A 20,448-nucleotide genomic window follows, 5' to 3' on the forward strand; every position below is an offset into this window, starting at 1 on the left:
AAAACCAGATTCAATATTCAGATAAAGCAATAAATGTGTGTGTGTATATATATATATATATATATATATATATATATAAAAACACTTTCAAAAGCCTCTCAGAAAGTCCTCATGTGTCAAAGTATCAGTGTGATACTTATGACAAGTAATTATGTAAAATTTTAAATCCCTTTAACATAGCCTTCTCAGGTAATTAAGAGTCAAGACATTCATCAATCAATATTAATGAATACTAACTCAAATATCTTGAATGAGCCTAAAACGGGAAGCACTCTAAGGCACATATTCCTTTTAAACTTCTACATTTCCATCTCTTTCCTAGGGCTAAGCATCAACCTCGTACTCTCTTTTAAGACTCTTTTATTTATACCCTGCTTATAAAAAAATGTAATACTTTAAATATTTAATTCCTTTCCCACCAATTCTTACCCCAATCAGAAGGTGGATTGTGCTTCCAAAGCAAACCAGATCTGCCGAGATGCAGCCATCTTCATGAAACTCTTTGGTTGAGTAGAAGTTCAAGACAATGTTCGCTTGGATCTGAAAGATATAGAAACAAACCATTGAGACAACCATGTGAATTATGACCAGCTATGGCAAATAAAGAAAATCTACAAGAGAAATCAGATGCACCAACCTCATTTAAGGCCCCCAGATCAGTGTTTTCAATTGCTTTAAAATATAAAGAGAGCGAATGCTTAGAATTTTTTATGACATAATATACAGCTAATTTTTCAAATACGGGTGACTTTCATGAAACCTGCCAAGAAAATATCTTGGTCATATTTGATCCCAAATCAAAAAAAAAAAAAAGGAAATATTTTGCAAAAATAAATGATATCCTACATATAGGACCATTAAGATTTTTGCACTTTAAATTTAAATAATATATAATTTATAATTTTTTATGTTGCAGTAAGGAGAATATCATAATTACCATCTTTTTTTCACATTCAGGTAATGAGAAATTGGGTAAAATGTGTATAACTGTCATGAAAATAATGTCACAATTAAAAAAAAATCTTAATGGCTCTAAAAATAGGCTTGATTTTCTATATGCAAAATATATTTCTTTGTTTCTTTTGATTTTGTGGAAATAAATAATGTTTACAAAAATAGGACCGGATAATTTTTTGACAGGTTACGTTTGACACAGTAATACATTTTTTTGGATTTGACTCAAACCTCTCTGGATCTTTCCCAAAACGAGATTGGATATGTGTAGGAAACCATTGTGAACGATAAAGAAGAGATCATACATTCCTAAAACATGAAGTAAACAAGGTTTTAAATGGCAATAAAAGAACAAATACAGACCATGACAATATTGTAGGCAGTGGCCATGGTATTGTTATTTACCTGGGGATCCAGGTGTCTCATGTAATATCAAGCTCTTAAAGGTTGTTGCATCACCATCAGAGGGATTTTGTTGTTGCAGTGACTGGATAAACATTCAATATCACAAAGGTTCTTTGTTAGAGGAATCAAATCAGCAGACAATAAAATTATTGATGTGTGAATACCTTTACTTGTACTGTAACTTACTTTGGTAAGCACAGTCTTTTTCAGAGGGACAAAAATGATGTGCAGACTGCCATTTCTCTCTCCGACCAGCAGAAACTGTCCTTGGGGGCAAATGGTGACTGCATCTACCAAAGTGTCTAAATATAACAAATATTTTGAAATATTAGAATAGCAATAATAGATTTCAATAAGAGTTTTGCTTTATGTCAGTTGATCATTTGAACATTGAATGAAAGAGCTTGAGTTACCAAAATACAAGTGAATCAGAACAGTTTGAAAACCAGGATCAAAGAGAACCACAGCGTTGTCGGCCACAACAATACAGCAGTTTGGATTACTGGAAGCATACACTTTGGGATTAGACAACACCTGCAGAATAAATCAATCAATCAATAAATAAATACAAAGCATTATTAACTTCATTTGTTTAACACCTTTAGATATTTACAGATAATTAAACAAGTAAAACTATTTTAAATATACATATTTAAAACGTGTGGTTCTCACTCTCGGTGTGGCGCTTTGTGTGTGGATGCCCTGAAGAATAGCCTGAAGTCTCCAAACGCACTAGGTGTCCGCAGTAACGTGCTAAACAAGCCACGTGATAAACTGCGCGGATTGACGTCCCCCGCCACCAGGATTGAGGTGTGTCACTATAACACCACTAGGATTTAGAGCGCATTGGGAATTGGGCATTCCAAATTGGGGAGGAATGCCCAATTCCCCCATATATATATATATATATATATATATATATATTTATTTATTTCAACCACAAATGTTGATATTAAATAATGCACTAACAAAGCACAATTTACCAACAACTTCACAATTATTGGTAAATGCAAGTGTACAAAAATTTATTTTTAAACGGGTCCTTAACAAACAAACAAATAAATGTATAAAATAATCAGTAAATACTACTGCGGTGGTATGATGGTGAGTGATAATGCTATTGTACTTTGACATCATTGTCCTAAGTGGCACATTTATTCATGAATCACAGTACTCCAACGTACTGTACATCAAAGAACACTATGATAAATGTCCACATTACCACGGTACTTTTAATAATAACACAATAACATAGATCCAAATTGAGCTAGGAACCTCTAGATTATCGTTTAATTTTGTTACCTTTTCGGAGGATGAGATTTTAACCAGGGTGTCCACTTGATATAAGGCGTTCCCGGACTCTTGTTCGGCATCGCTGTACAGACGGACTGTGTTCGTGTCCTCGTTCAGCAGAAGTTCAACATTATTCCACATTCTTCACAAGTGACAGTTCGACATCTACCACATCGAAAGATCAACAGGCAATATTCACTTTACGACTCCTATTTCACTTCGATTCAAAACGATTAGTTTAATCCAGCTTAATTTATTAAAATAAAACTATTACTGCATAAAATACAAACAGCAGCAAGTGAAAACAAACTACGCAACGAACATTGAAATTTGGCGCCAAGATGAAATGATATTTCCGGTTGTATAGTTCACATTTCCTGATGCAAAATGACGCAAAAAACAAATACAAATGTATTATATATTTAAAAGAATATATATATATATATATATATATATATATATATATATATATATATATATATATATATATATATATATATATATATATATATATATATATATATATATATATTACTTGTTTTTCTTTACTGTTTGGCGTAGGATTTAAAAGCGACTATGCCACGCATATGGCAACCTTCAAAACTATAGTGTATTTATGTTTGAAATTTAAATGAACTCTAAATGGTTGATTTCACAAATTATTATATCCTCAAATAAGACTTTTAACTTGAAAAAAAGAAGACGAAGAAGACATTAAGGGGTTTTCAAGGCGAGTCAGTCCACTCGGCGTCCATCCGTGGAATGCTCGCGGGCAGATATTTTCTATGTAAAAACCAGGTTAAAAGTACAGCTCTTATCTACTTGAATGGAGAAAGACCGAAATATTCAAAATGGTTTGTCAGGATTACAGTAAAAGAACATATTTAAAATCAGTAGTAAAATTTGACAGCGTTGGTATCATAAATTGTGCTTATTTAGCTCAGATCATCACGCTAAAAACGCTATTTTCAGGCTGGTTCAGCTAATGCGCATGCGCGTTCCTGACGGGAGCTGTGTATGTTTAAAACATGATTGCCTACATTTTCTACATTCATTGTCCGTTGGGCGTTCCAGTGTCTCCCAATCATTTTCATAGAAGTGATCAGTCTGCTAAATAGTCTGTTTTAAATAAACTGTTTTGAAGTCATTAGCAGCAGACATACAGATATAGTATACATGACATAGTATTAACGAACATTATTACATTATATTGGGCTCAACAGATGGTTAATGGACATTTACTTTAATTTGGGAAGTAGACTTGAAAAGTCAAGCAGTGACAACAGTCATATTCCCTTAAAAGCTGCAGCATTGTGACAACATTGTACTTGACCTACAACTATTTTAAGCATTTTTTTAAAAAAATCTTTGATTATTATACTGCACATGCTTATACATGTGAACTAATCATCTTTTGTTTTTAATGACTAAAATATTTAAAAAAATGTTTCCCATAAATCTAGTAATTAAAAAAAATATTAGAGATCCCTATTACCACATAGTTATATCTTTAAAATGTGACTCATATATAATAATGTTTTATATATATATATATATATATATATTTATTACACACACACCAATCAGCCACAACATTAAAACCACCTGCCTAATGTAGTGTAGGTCGCCCTCGTGCGGATAATGTGTGTGTGTGTGTATATATATTTAACAAATTAGAAGCATCTTTACTAGTGTTCTCAGACTTTTAATCCCCACTGAATGAACATGAAACAAGACAGCCAAGGACAGGGTGTCTGGTAGATGAATCTTCTCGTAGACAATTTTATTTGAAAACAGCATGTTAATATTTATTGACTCACTGCTTTTTTTCTTCAAGCAGTTTAATTTTCAAAAACATACAGCAGTGTCTGGCTTACAGAAGGTCCAAACAGCCCTACATTTCCCACAGATGTTTCTAAGGAGTTCAAAATATTCTTCAGTGCCAGACACTTCTTTTTTGAGCAGCACACAAGCATTAACAAATAACACGACACAGAATATTTTTTTCCACTTATTAAAAGATGGTTTTCTCCATAAGGTTTTCCCTCCCTTGACTTCTATACAAATATATGTATTGCAAACGTAACCTGGAAAAAACAGTTGATCACAGAACAAAAGAGATTGGAAGTTTATACAGCACATACCCAAACACCACAACTTTTAATAAAGTAACAAAAGCAGTAATGTGATGTAAATTGTTTTCAAATTTTTTTGTGCAAAACTTTAACCCTCCAAGTTTCAGAAAATGTTTCCATGTGAAAATAAAAATTGCTCTAACAGTCATTCAATAATTGAAACATATCTGTTAACTCATTTTTTTGCTCAGAATAAATGATACATTCACAATTCTAAAACAATATACTCTTTTTATGGTAATATTTATTTTCCAGTATCCAAACGGTTAAGAGAAATGCTGTTGAGACATTGAGAAGGCAAGCTTTGAACTAAAGTCCAAAGACTTCTACACATCTCCACATCTCATGGTTATCCATCTATACCTCCATATGAAGAATGATCGTTCAGTACAATGTACTTTCATAGGAACCCCATGACATTTAAAACATTTTTCCTCCAAACAGTCATTCTGTGCAACAAATGACATTGATGACCTAGATGACTCTAGATGCTTGATTTAAAGTGACTGAAGATTTAGGCTTTTATGGAGTATGATGGTAAACAAACACACAAGTGAAAACAAACCACACACACTTCTACATTGTCTCTTGTGCACTGTTTGATTCAAGGCATTTACAGTATTGCAAGTTTAAATGTTGCACAAAGGGGGAAAAGTAGGACCCTAGAAAGTCTGATCGTCATTGCAGGAATCCGTCCAATGACCAAAGACCTCGCAGATGTCACAGTAAGGTCTTTCATCATTGGGACTGCCATGGTAGGTGGAGTGCGGGGGAGATTCTAGCATCTGGTCTTGGGTGGGACAGTCTTCGGTGTCATGTAGGTCAAAGCAGTCACATATGTCGCAGAAGAGACGGGGAGGGGGCTTCTTCTTAATTGCTGCCTCAGCATGACTGCATAGACATGGCAAGAGTCTTAGACACTAGGTAACCAACTTATTGATTATTATTATTGATTAACTGATTTTCGCCAATAACGCTAGTATGAAACCAACTATTGGCACTCATTTCAGTATGAAAATTAAAATAATTCAATCAAGTCTTGGGGCTGTATGGTGAGAATAAAAAATAAATAAATACATTTAAAAAAATTTTTTTTTAAAAAATCACCTGTTTTGGCTGTCCATTTCACCAGCAGTGTTTCCATTGAGTGCTGCCTCTGCCATCTTCTCTAGTTTAGACTTCAACTCGTTATTCTTCCGCTGCAGATCCACAATAACCGTATTCAGGAATTCAACCTGGTCAAAAGACAGCAGTTAATCAACACGATAATAATAAGGCATAATGATCACTTTAATGCCTAATCATGCAAAACAATTAAACATTAGCTTGTAGTCTTACACCTTGATTATCCATTTTAAATTTACTATAATCTGTTCAATAATTGAAAAAGTACAGTTTATGGAATATGGTCATTTAAGTGCGGATTAAATGGTTGATTTCTCTAAAATATTGAATCCGTATTTAATATCTACAAATCTAAATTACCACTGATACAGTATATGATTTGAGCACTTCAACTTTTCATTGTCAATTATTTAACACAAATTATATATACACCGATGAGCCTAAACATTATGAACTAATATGCTGTTGAACCTCCCCAAAACAGTGCCGACCTGCCAAGGCATGGACTCGAAGACTGAAGGTGTCCTGTCCAGGGTTTCCCAGCAGAATATTGCCCAGAGCATCAAACTCCCTCCCCACTGGCTTGTCGTCTTCCCAAAGTGCATCCTGGTGCCATCACTTCCCCAGGTAAAAAATGCACACCTACAAGGCCTTCCACAAGATATAAAAGAAAATGGGGCTCATTGGACCAGGAGACCTTCTTCCACTGCTCCAAGGTCCAGTTCCAATGCTCACATGCCCATTGTTGGCGCTTTTATAGTGGATAGCTGTCATCATGGGCACTCTGAATGGTCTGTGGCTACGCAGTCCCATACGCTTCAGGGTGCGATGCACTGTGTGTTGTGACGCATTCCTCCCATTACCATCATTTACATTTTCTGTGACTTGTGCCACAGTAGACATTTTGTCAGTTCGGACTAGATGGGATAGCCTTCGTTGCCCTCGTGCATCGATGAGTCTTTGGCGCCCAACACCCTGTCACCGGTTTGTGGCGTGTCCCTCCTCGGACCATTGTCAATAGGTACTCACCACTGCTAATCAGGAGCACTCTGACCCGGTAATCTGGCCATAACAATTTGGCCCTTATCAAAGTCACTCAGGTGTTCCCTCCTGCCTATTTCTCCTGAATTCACAACACGCTGACTATGAGAACTGATTGTTCACTTAGCATCTAATATAACCAGACCTTGACTTGTGGCCTTGTTAGGAGCTGATCAACATTATTCGCTTCACATGCGAGTGGTCATAATGTTTTGACTCCGTGTATATCCGCAAATAAAACAGCAAAAAAATAAATATATAAATAAATAATAATAATTTAAAAAAAAAATATATATACACATTTTTATATATGGTATACTGTAAATTGTTGCAATTTGTTTCTGGTCCAGTTTCTGGTCGGTCAGACAAAAATAAATATTAAGAGGTCAATGTTGTTTATGGCCTATTTAAGATCAGTTCAATCTTTGGGCTTGCGTTAACTTAGAGATAGTAACAGATTATGACAGAAATATAACCGCTCTGCATACCTGATGCCCAGCGTTCTCCTTTGCTTCCCGCCACTGATTCAGGGCAGAATTATCTGGTAGATTGAACACACACACACATTAAATCAACCAAACTTATCAAGGAAATAAACAAAATGAATGTTAAATTAATAATTTGAATGCATGTACCGGTAGATTCTACTCATAATATGCAAGTTGAGTTAGGTTTGTAAATGTAAGAGTAATTTTAAAGTTTAATGCATATCATCTATACCTTTGCGGTGTTCCAAAATTATTAGAAAGATTAGACAACATAATTAGGAATGGCTTTGGCAGTTGGTTTCTCATCATGATCACTTAAATTAGTTGATTTGGAACAAACACCTTTAAATGGAAAACTAAAGCTCTTTTTGTTTTTTTATGAAAATGGGTACATGTGGTATTTAGATACTAAATCTGACCAAAATGCAACTGCAAAATAGCAGTCTGGAAGAATTGAATGCAAATCCAAATTAAAAAAAAATTGTGTGTAGTTTTAATGAATTACTCCTTTATGTTACTTCAGAGAGTCTGCTTTTGCTATGAAAAGTAGCACTTTGACATAACACATCCCAATAATAGAGTGAATACAAGCAAAGTGCGACACTAATTATCATTGTGTATATTCATAAATGACTAAAAAAGTCAGCATTAAGTTCATTCTAAACTAGTATGGGATGATGGGTTTTTGTAGTTCTGACCATTTCTGGGGGCGTGTCATACCTCATGTGGAAAGCAGTGGTGGGAAACACTATGGTACAATGTACAAAGCGCAATGACGAAACCATCTGAGGCGAATCATGTTAAAGGGGCCATGTCATGAGGAATCAAATTTTCCTTGATATTTTGACATATAAGAGGTCATTCCACTATAAAAACAAACAATACATTTCAGAACTCAAATCTTAATCCTCATTGCAATAAAAAGCATTTATAGAAACAAAGCTGCAAAAATGGCTTGTTCTCTACTTCAGAGACTTCCCCAAGTCAATAGTTGGCCCATTAATTCATGACTGCCTCTACATCATCAACGCCTACTTTGTCATCGCACATCGCCCACTGGGGCTAGTTCGGAAAAAGAGAGAGCAGGACAGACAAGCCTGGTGTAGCCTACTAACTATTCCTGAACACCAAAGGGGACCCATCTGGACCCAATGATATTTTGCATACAAACATCCACTAAACAGACCTTTGACATGTATCTCTCCCTGCTTTTAAAACATGCGGCGTGAAGTTACAACTGTGAAAAGGAGACCCGGTTTCATTTAGCTGCTGCATCTTGTTGTTTTGAGCACAAACGCATTCAGGACGTGCTCTTGCAGCACATCTGAGCTATTGTTTAATGTTTGTGCAGGTAAACATGCACTAGATGGAAGTGTTTCCGGTGATGTTCGCTTTGTTCGCCAGTGCACATCACTATGATACAGTACAGTATGTGTGTGTGCTTCTTATGTGTGTTTTTTTCAGCTCATATCAACATGGATTGCTTATGAACCAGTCATAATACGATTCAAGCTTTGCAAAGGAACTGTTATTGAAGGATGGGTGAGATAAAAACAATACTGGACTCGATTGCAAAACCGTGAGTAAACAGATTAATTAATGAATGTTTAATATGTCATGACTGTTTGATAGTTAAGGGCACTGCTGCGCTTACAGTAAGTGAACGGTTTAATATATTCAGATGCAATGTGTTGGATGTGCATTGTGTAAATTGTGAAATTTTGTTTTATAATGTTGTGGAGTTTGTTTATTCTCTTCCTATTGAGTGCAAGTATGGCTGTATTTGAGGGCTGCACAATGTTTGCCAATCATAACAGTGTGTGTTTACTAAATTTCTACAGCAAATGGTTTTCCTAACAAATTATGTCTGCATGGACAGCAAAATGACAGTTCAAAATGCACCGCATGTTCATCATAACTCCATAAAAAGTTTCTAAAAGCAAAATTTTTCAGCTTTTGGATGAACCTATATATTCTCAAAGTGAAAATGCACAGTAAATATATAGGAATGCATTTACTAATTAATAGAATTGTATTGTACAGTGATGATAAAATAAAATACAACAAAATGTATATTAAATGAAGCAAAATGACCCACAGATGTGTTTAGAGTCAAGTTGGTCAAATAAAAATAACCAACATATTTTTCTACTTTTTAGGAAATGCCATGGCAATTTCCACATACCATGTTTATCAGTGCGCTAACTTGCGAGAAATTGAAAGCTGTATATCAAAGAGGCTACTCTTTACAACCAAACAGGTTTCAATGAAAATTTACGATTTCTTACCAGAGGCACTTTTGTTGGTGCTGCATGGAATTTGACAGCATGCCGTTTTGTCATGTGACTCAGTGCGGCAGACATTTTACCCTGACATGACAGTCTAGAGTCTTGTGCACAGTATTCAGTTGGTTTTTATAAATGTAAATTATGCATTACGTATAGCAAAACCAAAATACAACGTCCACGCATGTGGACCCCAGGTCGCATAAGGTTAAAGGAGGCGCTTAGGCCAAAACAGTGTGTTTCAGACAGAGGGACAGAGACAGGATGGAAATGTATCATATAATACATTAAGCTAAAAAAACAAAAAACTTCACTACCATTATCAGTGGACCTCAGGGAAGATAAAACAATTATGAGTCCTTTAAGGTTATAAAATAGTGAAATGGTTAGTTTGTGAGTATAATATATTTTGGCAATCTTCATTCTTGCCAGCAGTGTATTGGCAACCTTGGACTATGTATTCATGTTAAACTGGGACAGCCATTTAAGTTGTTTTAAAGGGAGCAAAGAGCAAATGTCTTAATCTTTTTAAGCTACAGTGTATTGTGAATACTTTCCGGATGCACTCTGTGTGTGTGTGTGTGTGTGTGTGTGTGTGTGTGTGTGTGTGTGTGTGTGTATATATATATATAAAATTATATATATATAAATTTTTTGTTTTGTTATTAAATAAATTAATATGTTGGCACAATTATATTTTTACAATTATATTTTTGTCAACAAAACTCATTTCAAATATTTAATTAGATAAAAATATTTATTAGATAAAAAGGTTAAGATCATGAGAAACATTTCAGTCAATTGACCCCAAACCTTTGAACAGTAGTGCATATCGGATTCAAATCTTTTTGTAACCTATATCAAATAAATACAAGCCTAAAAGTGTTCAAAATTGATTGAAAAATGTATCTCAATTATAAACCTAATAACAATCATGCATTCATTTAATTATATTTAGCAATAATATTGAGTATTTAAAATAACTAAGCCTACCACTTCGGCAATATGGTGTCACTTGGAATAGTAACACTTGGAAGAATATTTGTTTATTAGTATAGTGTTATAGAGCCCCTAACTATTAAAAATGTTATCGTTTGAGGGGCTTACTGTACGTTCACATCAGAAGCGGCGAGAGCGTCAGAATTCGCTCTGGCTGCCCTGCCTTCGACGCTCAAGGACGCTCGTGGACGCTCTGACGTAGTTGAAATAGGCGGCAACGTTTGTTCAAAATGCTTTTTGTGAACTATATTTAAAGGGGCCGCAATTTAAACATCCAGACATGTCGACCATTTACTTTTTGCCGACCTATCACAAGTAGCGTATATCCTCATGAACTCTTTAAAATGTGAAAATAAGAAATCGATCGATGGCAGAAAGTAATTAAAATTATAGTTGTTTGTTATAAAAATTAAATACATTTGTAATAATAACTGTGGTCTTGGTCATATATTACAGGGAAACCCGTCACGGCAATAATTCGTTTCTCCTCCATTTTATCTTCGGAACGAATGCTTGGTGGGAACCAAAGTTTACACGGTTGTGTTCTCGACTTCGCTAGAGCGGAGCACGTCTATATTCCAATAGGTTGCCGCCGAACCGCGTCACAGCTCATTACCATAATGTTGACTGCACTTGAACTTCCATCTGACACTCACGCCGCCCAAGACTCGCCGCGCCGCTTCTCGCCGCCGAGAGACGCTAGCTGTCATTGAAAATGAATGACTTCCGGTCGATTTGACGCTCTCGCCGCCTCTGGTGTGAATGTACGGTAAGCCATTCAGAACATATTTTAAAATGGTGACAATGACAAAATTGTCCACTTTACCTGTATTCATCATGTGTATTCCGGCCTTTGTATTTATTCTGAATAATTTTTAAAGAGATATGCTGGTTCAATGAAAAAATACCCATAAAGCCATGAGCAGAGTACCTGAGGATGTGTCTCCTTGGCTGCTGATTTGTGCATCTGCTAGACTCTTCTCTAGATGCTTCACTCGGTCCTGCAGCTGAGCTTTCTCACACTCATGAGATTTTACATTGGACTGCAGAATGTGTGCCATCTACTCACAACAGAGGCATTTATTGTAACAAGAATAAAAATAATAACAAAACAGCAATAGAAAGACAATTTTAGAGTCCATTTTAAAGTTGAAGAGTGTCATTTCTACAGCAATACCAGAGAACTGCAAAAATAATGATCGTTTTCAAACAGGTTTCCTGGTTATTCCGCACATCTGCCATTGGTCAATCAAACTGATAGTCCCTCTCTAAACGGATTGCCTCAATCCCATCCATCCATCCGCCCACCCCCACACATATATATATATATATACACATATAAATGTATATCACACTTTACCTTTGAGATAAATGTTATCAACTTTTGCACTTGTTTACAGCCGTATTCACATAAAAATACCTCATTTCTTAGAGAGTCTAATTCTTTGTCCTTTTGTGAGATCAAGGCACTCTGTGTTTGGAGAGATTGCTGAAGTGCTGTTTTCTCCTTTTCTGTTTTACTTGAAGTGCTCTCCCTGTGCACAGAGAGATAGTATCACAGCCATAACAACAAAAACATATTTAGGGAGATGTGTTTCCTCATTGTTCATACTGTAATTTAAATCAATCACTACAGGTTTTCCAAAGACTGAAATTTCTGTCTTCACAATTTTTTGAAAAAAAGTTTGTTTACATACATTGTTTACATTTGACAGACATATTCTACATTCACTCATCTGAGGGTTTAGGGTCAGCACATCTACGGTTTAAATAATAAAGCAAGACTGTCATCCATGACAACCATTTTAAGTGTTAGTTGGAGTAAAATCTTGTGCAGTTGTTGGCTTATAAATTAATTATGGTAAGAGTCACATCATCCACCAAGAACATACACCGATGCATGTGAAAACACTGGAGACCGGAAATGAAAACAGGCTTTCCTTATGAATAGTAACACTTCTGTGTTCAGGAAAAGGGTGGATACACAATCACAAATACTTTCCAATTTCTGTAGTTTCTTACCTCATTTTAATCTTCTTCAACTGACTGTTGAGCTTGTCACACTCCTGTTTAAGCTGCATTTAGATAAAAATGGAAGATAATTTAGGACATTTACCTATTACAAATTGAGCTCATTAATGAGCACAATATTGTGTTCAAATGATTTGAGTAAAAATATGTAGCAAACAAACAACAATTTAAAAAAAAAAAAAAAAAAGGAAAACTTATGTTAATTCATTAATAAATATACACACACACACACACACACACACACACACACACACACACACACACTTGAAGTCAGAAGTTTATATACACCAGGTTAACTGTGCCATTAACATACATTGAGTAAAACGTCACTGTCTTCGTGGCTGCTGGCGAGTTCTATGGTTAGCTTTTCATTCTGTTGTTTCAGTGAGTCCATTGCCTCAGTTTTATCAGCGACTGCTTGTTTCAACTCCTCACTGAAACACACAAACAGCAGTTCATCACAAACACAGACCTTTCAAGGTGGTTAAAGACTTCTTACACCACCCTGAAAATGTCTATAAATAAACCATCAACAAAAAACAAACAAATATATATGGAATATTTATATGTATATCCTGTATACATACACACACAGACAGAGTATGTACACAGTGACATATATTTTAGTGTATTAAATTAGTAGGGCTTCTCCCCAACCAACGATTTTCCTAGTCGACTAGTAGGCGTTAGTTTTAGCCATTAGTCGACTAGTCACACTTTTATGATATTAATTTAATTACTTAAATATATTTTTTGGGGGGCATCAGAAAATGGTTTGAGTTCAAGGTCTGAGAAAGAATGTTATAAGTAACATTGCTAACACTGTTCTACATTACAGAGAATACTAAACCGTAATAATGTGCCTTTAACATCGGCACATTAGCGGTAATGATTCTGAATGTGTCCGAAAAACCAGCAAGGAGACCGTCTGAACATTTTGTTAATTTATGTAGAGAAATGCACATTAAGGTTGTATAGCTGATGCTTTGATTTGGCTAGTTTTCCCATTAATGCGTTCAATTATTATTATAATTAAATTAATATTACAATAATTTGCCCGTAGACACGCCTAATAGGAACACTTTATTATATTATTAAGATCAGATGACAGAAAAGCTGTCTATGCGCATGTATGACACGCTGATGCGGAGGCGTGCAGTCTCATGGAACACGTGCATCTAAAAAGGTTCACACTCTTTCTTTGTTTCTGTCTTCTGATTATTTTTGTTGTAGTTGCAACAACAGTATCATCTATAAGTGCTGCAGATGACCTCAGACATCTCAGCTCAGGAGGTGCTTTGAGTTCAGTTTTCTTTATTTCCACAGAGCAGATCATTGTGACCACAAATCTGCAGACTAAACCATCTGTGATTAAAACATGAAATAATACAAAAACATGTTAATATCATACCATGATTTATATTTCAGTGATTATTATCATCATTATAATTATTATTTTTACATTTATATAAGTAATTTTCCGCATCTATGTTTAGATGGACACATGCCTGATGGTAAATTGTAGGATACATATATATATATTTTGATCACTTCATTATTTTAATTGCTTCTTTATTTTGTTTGGAGTGCAATTTGAATGTAGAAATGTATTTGTTTTAAGTTTTTCATTTAAAATAAAAATAATAAAATAAAAATAAAATTTAGTTTTCAATTCAAAATTTCTAAAGCAATAATATTCACCGATCCCTCAGCCAAGGGGTTGCTGACGTAATTGGATATTGCAATATTTATATATTGTGAAGGAGGGAACAAAACTAATTTATTCACACACAAGATGTATTTTCCCAGACAACGAAATACCCGTCCGGTAGAGAATGCACAGATGAAGTTGGTTCTTTGCCAGAGAGATGTTGTCCTTCACAACTGTTGTAAAACAGTCTTTCAAAATGTTGAACACACATTTTAATTGCACTTAATTTTTTCCCCAGTTTTATTTGAATTTTTTGATCAAATAAATAAAAAATGTAAGTTCAAAGTTTGAAATCAAGGTTTCTTGCTTTATTGTGTAGGCTTAACCCTAACCCTGCTTAACGTAAATTACCCCATAGTAATACTTAGCGTCCAACCAGCGCTAATACCGCGGTGTTCATCGGGTTCCAGTGGATTTATTTTCTGCGACCAACTGACCAATCAAAACTTGGTCCACAAAGCCTCTTCTCATCGACTAATGTTTGGTAGTCTATTAGGGGGCAGCCCGAATTCTATTAAATATATGCAACTATGGGTTGCAACGACTAGTCGACAGCATCCAAATATAAATATATTCAAATATTTTTTTAAATGATGCAAAAGAGTGACTAAATTGAATACAGAGCGTTTTGCTTTGTGTTCTTTTTCACATACAAGCCAAAATTCTTGCGTCACCCTGAAACCAATCGAGAAACTTATGTTTTTGCACCATTTATGACAACGCAAGTAACATAGATCTGTCAATGGAGGTACACAGCATTTTTATGTAAGAGCGGCAGCTCTAAATAGAAAATAATGTGATTATTAATTGGCCAATTATTGACCAAATTAAAACCATCAGCATATCAGTCATAATAAGCATGCCAACACGAGATAAAAAAATAAAACTATAGTTTATTTATAAAAAGTATTGCAGTGAAGTATATGTCCAGAGGGTTGAACACACTCACATTTCTTTAGCGAAACTGCTGATCTTCTGACTGTAAGAACTCAGATCCTGTTGATATCGTGATTTCTGCTGCGTTACAGCATCCAGCTACAAAACAAACACAAAACCATTCGGATTCATGCTCTGACCAACTAATAATATATGCACCATAGTAAATGAGCAACCTAAAGCAGACAGCAATGCAAGGAATGGTTTGTATAAAGCTGTTCATTGGGGGCATTAAGACATTAAGGCATGCCCTTATGTAAAGCTGCTTTGAAACTCTGTGAATTGTGAAAAACATTATTCATAATTACATTATATATTATAAAATAATTATATGCATAGCTGTGGAGAAATACTAATAAAATTTTGTTTGTAAAAAAAACAAAAACAAGAATCATGTTTACAGTAATGCATTTACAATGGAAGTCTATGGGGTATGTGTACCAGGGGGTTTAAAGCTAAAATGTGCAGTTTTGGATTTGTTGAAATGCATTAATTCTTCCTTCCAAAAATGTGTTGATCTTGACATGTAAAGTTGTCCAAATCCCTGATAGCACACGCACATCACCTAGATGTCTTGATGTAAGCATTTTCATCTGGAAGTGTTGTTAGCTCATCTACAATACGTCTGTAAAACATTTCCTGGTCAAACACATTTCCGCAAATGTATTTGAGATATTTATGATTTACAATGTAAATCTGATTTTTTTTTTTTAGATGTCTATCAAATGTGAATTTGAATGTTATCCTTTTCAGATGAAACATCTCGGAGATGTACGTGTGCTATCTGGAAACCATTATTCTAGCAGTGGGACTACAGATGAATTTCTGGTTACACATTGCTGATGTTATTCCTCTGGGTGGATTTTCCCCCTGACATATCATGGGAAAGTTACAGGGTTTATCAACTTTACATGGGAAACGATGTATATACATTTATTCTGGTAAAATGCCTTGCCTTATAGATTTTCCTTCTTTATCTTTTTTAAACTTTAGCATTCATAACTTAACAGCCTCATTCAGAATGTTACCTCATTTCTCAGAGAGTCTAATTCTTTGTCCTTTCCTGAAATCAAGGCACTCTGTGTTTGGAGCGATTGCTGAAGTGCTGCTTTCTCCTTCTCCGATTCACTTGTTAAAGTGCCCTCCCTGTGCACAAGATAAATTGTATGATGTAGACATTATGCATTAAAAAGGAATTGTTCACCCAAAATTTTCTTTACGGTCACTTTCATCTTGTTTCAAACCCATGTGAGTGCCTTTCCTCAGTGGAACACAAAAGGAGAAGTTAAGCAGAATGGGCACACTGCACTTTTCCATAAAATAAAAGCATACAGTGACCAGAAAAGACAAATGCACCATTAAAGTACACTTGCACATGGCTTATGACACATGTGTGGACATTATATTTTGGCTTTGCTATAGGCTATGCATAATTTCATTTCATTTAAACCGACTGACCTCAGTTCAGAAGATTCTGTTCTGTCATTAAAGGGTTAAACTTTCAATGCACAAGCCATGTGACAAAACAACATAGTGCCGATCTCAGCGGAGTTTGTCTTTTGGATTAAATGGCAACAAAACTGCATCTGGTAAGAAACCTAATAAAGTTTACATCGAAACCTATTTGAGTCAAAAGACTAGTCTCCTGTTTCATCCGATATGTCATTTTAAAAAGGTCATCGATTTAATGCGAAACGGCACCCAATAAGCACGTATGTGGACTATAAGCAAATTTTAAAATATCCTATATTTACTGTGCATTTTTACATTGAAAGCAACATTTTCCAACTTTTGGATGCATCCATTGATTCTCAGAGGCTGCATACAGAGAAAATAAGGTGCATTTCGAAATGTTTTGAGACTAGTACAGACAAGTCATTCACTAAATAGGGAGCATCCAATAGCTTTCAATGCACCGAAGTTCATTCACTCCTAAAATCCGATCAAAGGTTCCGTTTCAGGCTGCAGATGATGTTTGGACCACTCAACACGTTTGGCAGACATGGACAATGGTAATCAGTACATAGATTCAGTACATAATTTTCATGCAAAAATTAATTTTAACATTGTTGTCAGTGACTCGATGATGCTGGTCATTATTTTGAATCAGAATTAATTATGCAAATTTCTGATGTAATGTCTGTTACATTTCAAAAACATGAATAATCAACACTCCTGGAAACAAACAATTTGATGAAAAATGTGATTAGTTTCTGGAGCTAGAAAGCCACTGTTCACTACCTACTTTTGTTGCCTGGAAAAGGGTAGCTTAGAGAAGTTTAGTTGTGTTCCATGGAAGAACAATTTAATTTTGGGTGTATTTTTAGTATGCCGTATGACATATGGTTGCAATGTCAGCATACATACCATAATGATTACATAACCACTCTCTGTAGTTTCATACCTCATTTTCATCTCCTTCAATTGATCGTTGAATTTTTCACACTCCTTTTCGAGCTGCAATCAGAGTGAAGAGAATTTAGGAAATTTACTTTGAAGTAAGAATGTATATGAGCACAACATTGTATGCAAATTATTTAAGGCATAAAAATATTTAGGCAACAAACTACAGAAACACGCATTTGCAACCCATTTTATTCTGTACTATGATGTATTTCAGAGTGAAAAGAAATATTAAATGAGGAAAAAAAATGTAGGACACAATTTTATCCATGGGGAATTGATGTGGCAGTTCTATCTATACCTGAATGACACCAGAGCTGAATGCACATTTGTAGTGGATTGTTGAGTGCTATTCCCCTCCTGAAACTCAGAAGGCTTCTAGGCTTCTTGCTCCCTCAAGTACAACTCCACTTAACCCAATGGTAAAACATTTATTCCAATCTACTGTTATTGATTAAATGAATTAAATTTTTGGCCAATAACGATATACACTGCCTGGCCAAAACAAAGTTGCATACTCAAATATTTAGTTGGACCACCTTTAGCTTTGATTATGTCGCACATTCATTGTGGCATTTATTTATTTTTAATAATTCCTAAGGTAAATTTACTCTGTGATCACTTTCCTCTCCATATTTTCGGTAGAACAGTTCGCAGTAGGAAAGCTTAGCGGCGTCAGCAACAGTAAGTAAGGGAAGTGATGATTACAGGAAAGTCAGTTCCACACCAAAGAGGGTGCAGCTTTTTAAACTCCTCGGAAAAATAAAGTGTCTGAAACTAGAGGTTGCATTAAAGGGACATTTTCTGTTATTGACAGAATTTTTAAAACATTGACAGATAATCCCAATACTCTCCCGTCACTCTGACAGATTAAAAATGTACAAGAAATCCTATTTAAGAGGAATGAAATAGAACTAGCGCATCAGTATACATTTGAATAATCTTTGAGTTCTCGCTCTCTCACACACACACTGTATAATACTATAATAATATATGCCATTTTGCACAGCACTGACACATGAACATTTCTACTGGTATGTACTTTTAACAGATTAATCGCCCACACCAAATTTTTGCCATATCATTTAATACATTAACTTCAAACATTAAATTCCAACGATAAAAGGCTGCATTAATACTACAATAGCCTTAAACAATACCTACATATTTATTTGGCTAAAGGGTAACATTAACCAATAGCCTGTACGTCATAGGTGACATCAGTTGAAAAGAAAACCGTTTCAGAGACAGAGCAAGTTAATAACATTTAATCAAAAATTACAAAAGGCAAAAAGAACAGGGATGTGTTTGCAAATAAGTTAAGTAAATAGGGTCAATTTTGATGTCATGTTGACATTTTTCTTTTAACCTTATGATACTTTGTTACACTAGTCTGGTGCAATGATTGTTCCAAAGAGATTGTCCTTCAGAACTCATTTAAACCCTCATAACTTCCATATTTTAATGGCTGTGACTTTTGATTTGTAAATCAAAACAATGGGGAGGAATATACTGCAATTTATGAAAAACTTCCACTGTCCATTTAATTAAAAAAAGACTAACAGGATTTTTTGAGTCATGCAGGATCTTACCTCATTTCTCAGAGAGTCTAATTCTTTGTCCTTTCCTGAGATCAAGGCACTCTGTGTTTGGAGAGATTGCTGAAGTGCTGCTTTCTCCTTCTCTGATTCACTTGTTAAAGTGCTCTCCCTGTGCACAAAAGACATTGTATGATGTGGATATTCTGCATTGAATCCTTATAATTTACCCTCATGTCATATGTCCACACCTATATGATTTATTCTTTCTTTCATGGGACACAAATTAAGTTTAGCGGAATGTCTATATTGCACAAATGAGATTTGATTTATGGAGTGAATAACAAGTGCAAGGCAAAATTTTAGTAAATTTTTCATACAAAGCTCGTAAGGCTTCAGAAGACTTTGAATGTAGAACATTAGTCGTAAGGTGTACTTTAATGGGGTTTTAGTCCTTTTTGGAGCTCCACAGACCCTGGTCATGATATGCTTTCAATGTATTTTGAGGTCCAAAGAGGAAAGAAAACCATATATACACTGATGAACGAAAATATTATGACCACCTGCCTAATTTGCTCGCAGACCCGGAGAGGCATGGACTCTACAAGACCCCTGAAGGTGTCCTGTGGCATTTGGCACCAAGACATTAGCAGCAGATACTTCAAATCCAGAAGTTACGAGGTGGAGCCGCCGTGGATCGGACTTGCAGTTCCAGTACATCCCACAGATGCTCAATCGGCTTGAGATCTGGGAAGTTTGGAGGCCAGGGCAACACCTTGAACTCTTCATTATGTTCCTCAAACCATTCCCGAACAATGTGTGCAGTGTGAAAGGGCACATTATCCTGCTGAATGAGGCCACTGCCATCAGGGAATACCATAGCCATATGAAGGGGTGTACCTGGAATGCAATGATGTTTAGGTAGGTGGCACATGAGTGGCCGTACCCAGAGTGTCCAAGCAGAACATTGCCAAGAGCATCACTCTCCCTCCAGTGACTTGTCACCGTCCCACAGTGCATCCTGGTGCCATCACTTCCCCTGGAAAATTACACAAATGTACATGGAAACCTTGTGAAAGCGGGACGCATCATACCAGGCGACCT

General features: G+C 35.5%; 2 protein-coding genes across 4 annotated transcripts in view; both read right to left on the reverse strand.

Annotated features, from left to right (window-relative positions):
* kntc1 (kinetochore associated 1) overlaps positions 1–2,955 on the reverse strand; it is a 76,569-nt gene extending 73,614 nt beyond the window's left edge. The window contains exons 1-7 of the mRNA XM_052109682.1: positions 2,662–2,955; positions 1,773–1,893; positions 1,546–1,661; positions 1,360–1,441; positions 1,186–1,263; positions 638–672; positions 430–540 (exon numbers count right to left, since the gene is read on the reverse strand). Of these exons, the coding sequence (XP_051965642.1) occupies positions 430–540; positions 638–672; positions 1,186–1,263; positions 1,360–1,441; positions 1,546–1,661; positions 1,773–1,893; positions 2,662–2,793 (675 nt within the window). The 5' untranslated portion in view covers positions 2,794–2,955. The remainder of the gene's footprint in view (positions 1–429; positions 541–637; positions 673–1,185; positions 1,264–1,359; positions 1,442–1,545; positions 1,662–1,772; positions 1,894–2,661) is intronic.
* Positions 2,956–4,370: 1,415 nt separating this feature from the next.
* Positions 4,371–20,448, reverse strand: part of clip1a (CAP-GLY domain containing linker protein 1a) — a 45,750-nt gene continuing 29,672 nt past the window's right edge. The window contains exons 20-30 of one of the 3 annotated variants that reach the window (XM_052109585.1): positions 19,399–19,516; positions 17,808–17,860; positions 16,432–16,549; positions 15,417–15,502; positions 13,070–13,190; positions 12,748–12,800; positions 12,146–12,260; positions 11,657–11,786; positions 7,442–7,494; positions 5,895–6,022; positions 4,372–5,678 (exon numbers count right to left, since the gene is read on the reverse strand). In XM_052109585.1, coding sequence (XP_051965545.1) covers positions 5,450–5,678; positions 5,895–6,022; positions 7,442–7,494; positions 11,657–11,786; positions 12,146–12,260; positions 12,748–12,800; positions 13,070–13,190; positions 15,417–15,502; positions 16,432–16,549; positions 17,808–17,860; positions 19,399–19,516 — 1,204 coding nt within the window. In that variant the 3' untranslated portion in view covers positions 4,372–5,449. Of the gene's footprint in view, positions 5,679–5,894; positions 6,023–7,441; positions 7,495–11,656; positions 11,787–12,145; positions 12,261–12,747; positions 12,801–13,069; positions 13,191–15,416; positions 15,503–16,431; positions 16,550–17,807; positions 17,861–19,398; positions 19,517–20,448 lie in introns of all 3 variants that reach the window. The other 2 variants (XM_052109594.1, XM_052109595.1) reach the window with 2 other exon arrangements.

Source organism: Xyrauchen texanus, chromosome 3 (genome assembly GCF_025860055.1).
Source record: "Xyrauchen texanus isolate HMW12.3.18 chromosome 3, RBS_HiC_50CHRs, whole genome shotgun sequence".
In the NCBI taxonomy this organism is placed as follows: Eukaryota; Metazoa; Chordata; class Actinopteri; order Cypriniformes; family Catostomidae; genus Xyrauchen; species Xyrauchen texanus.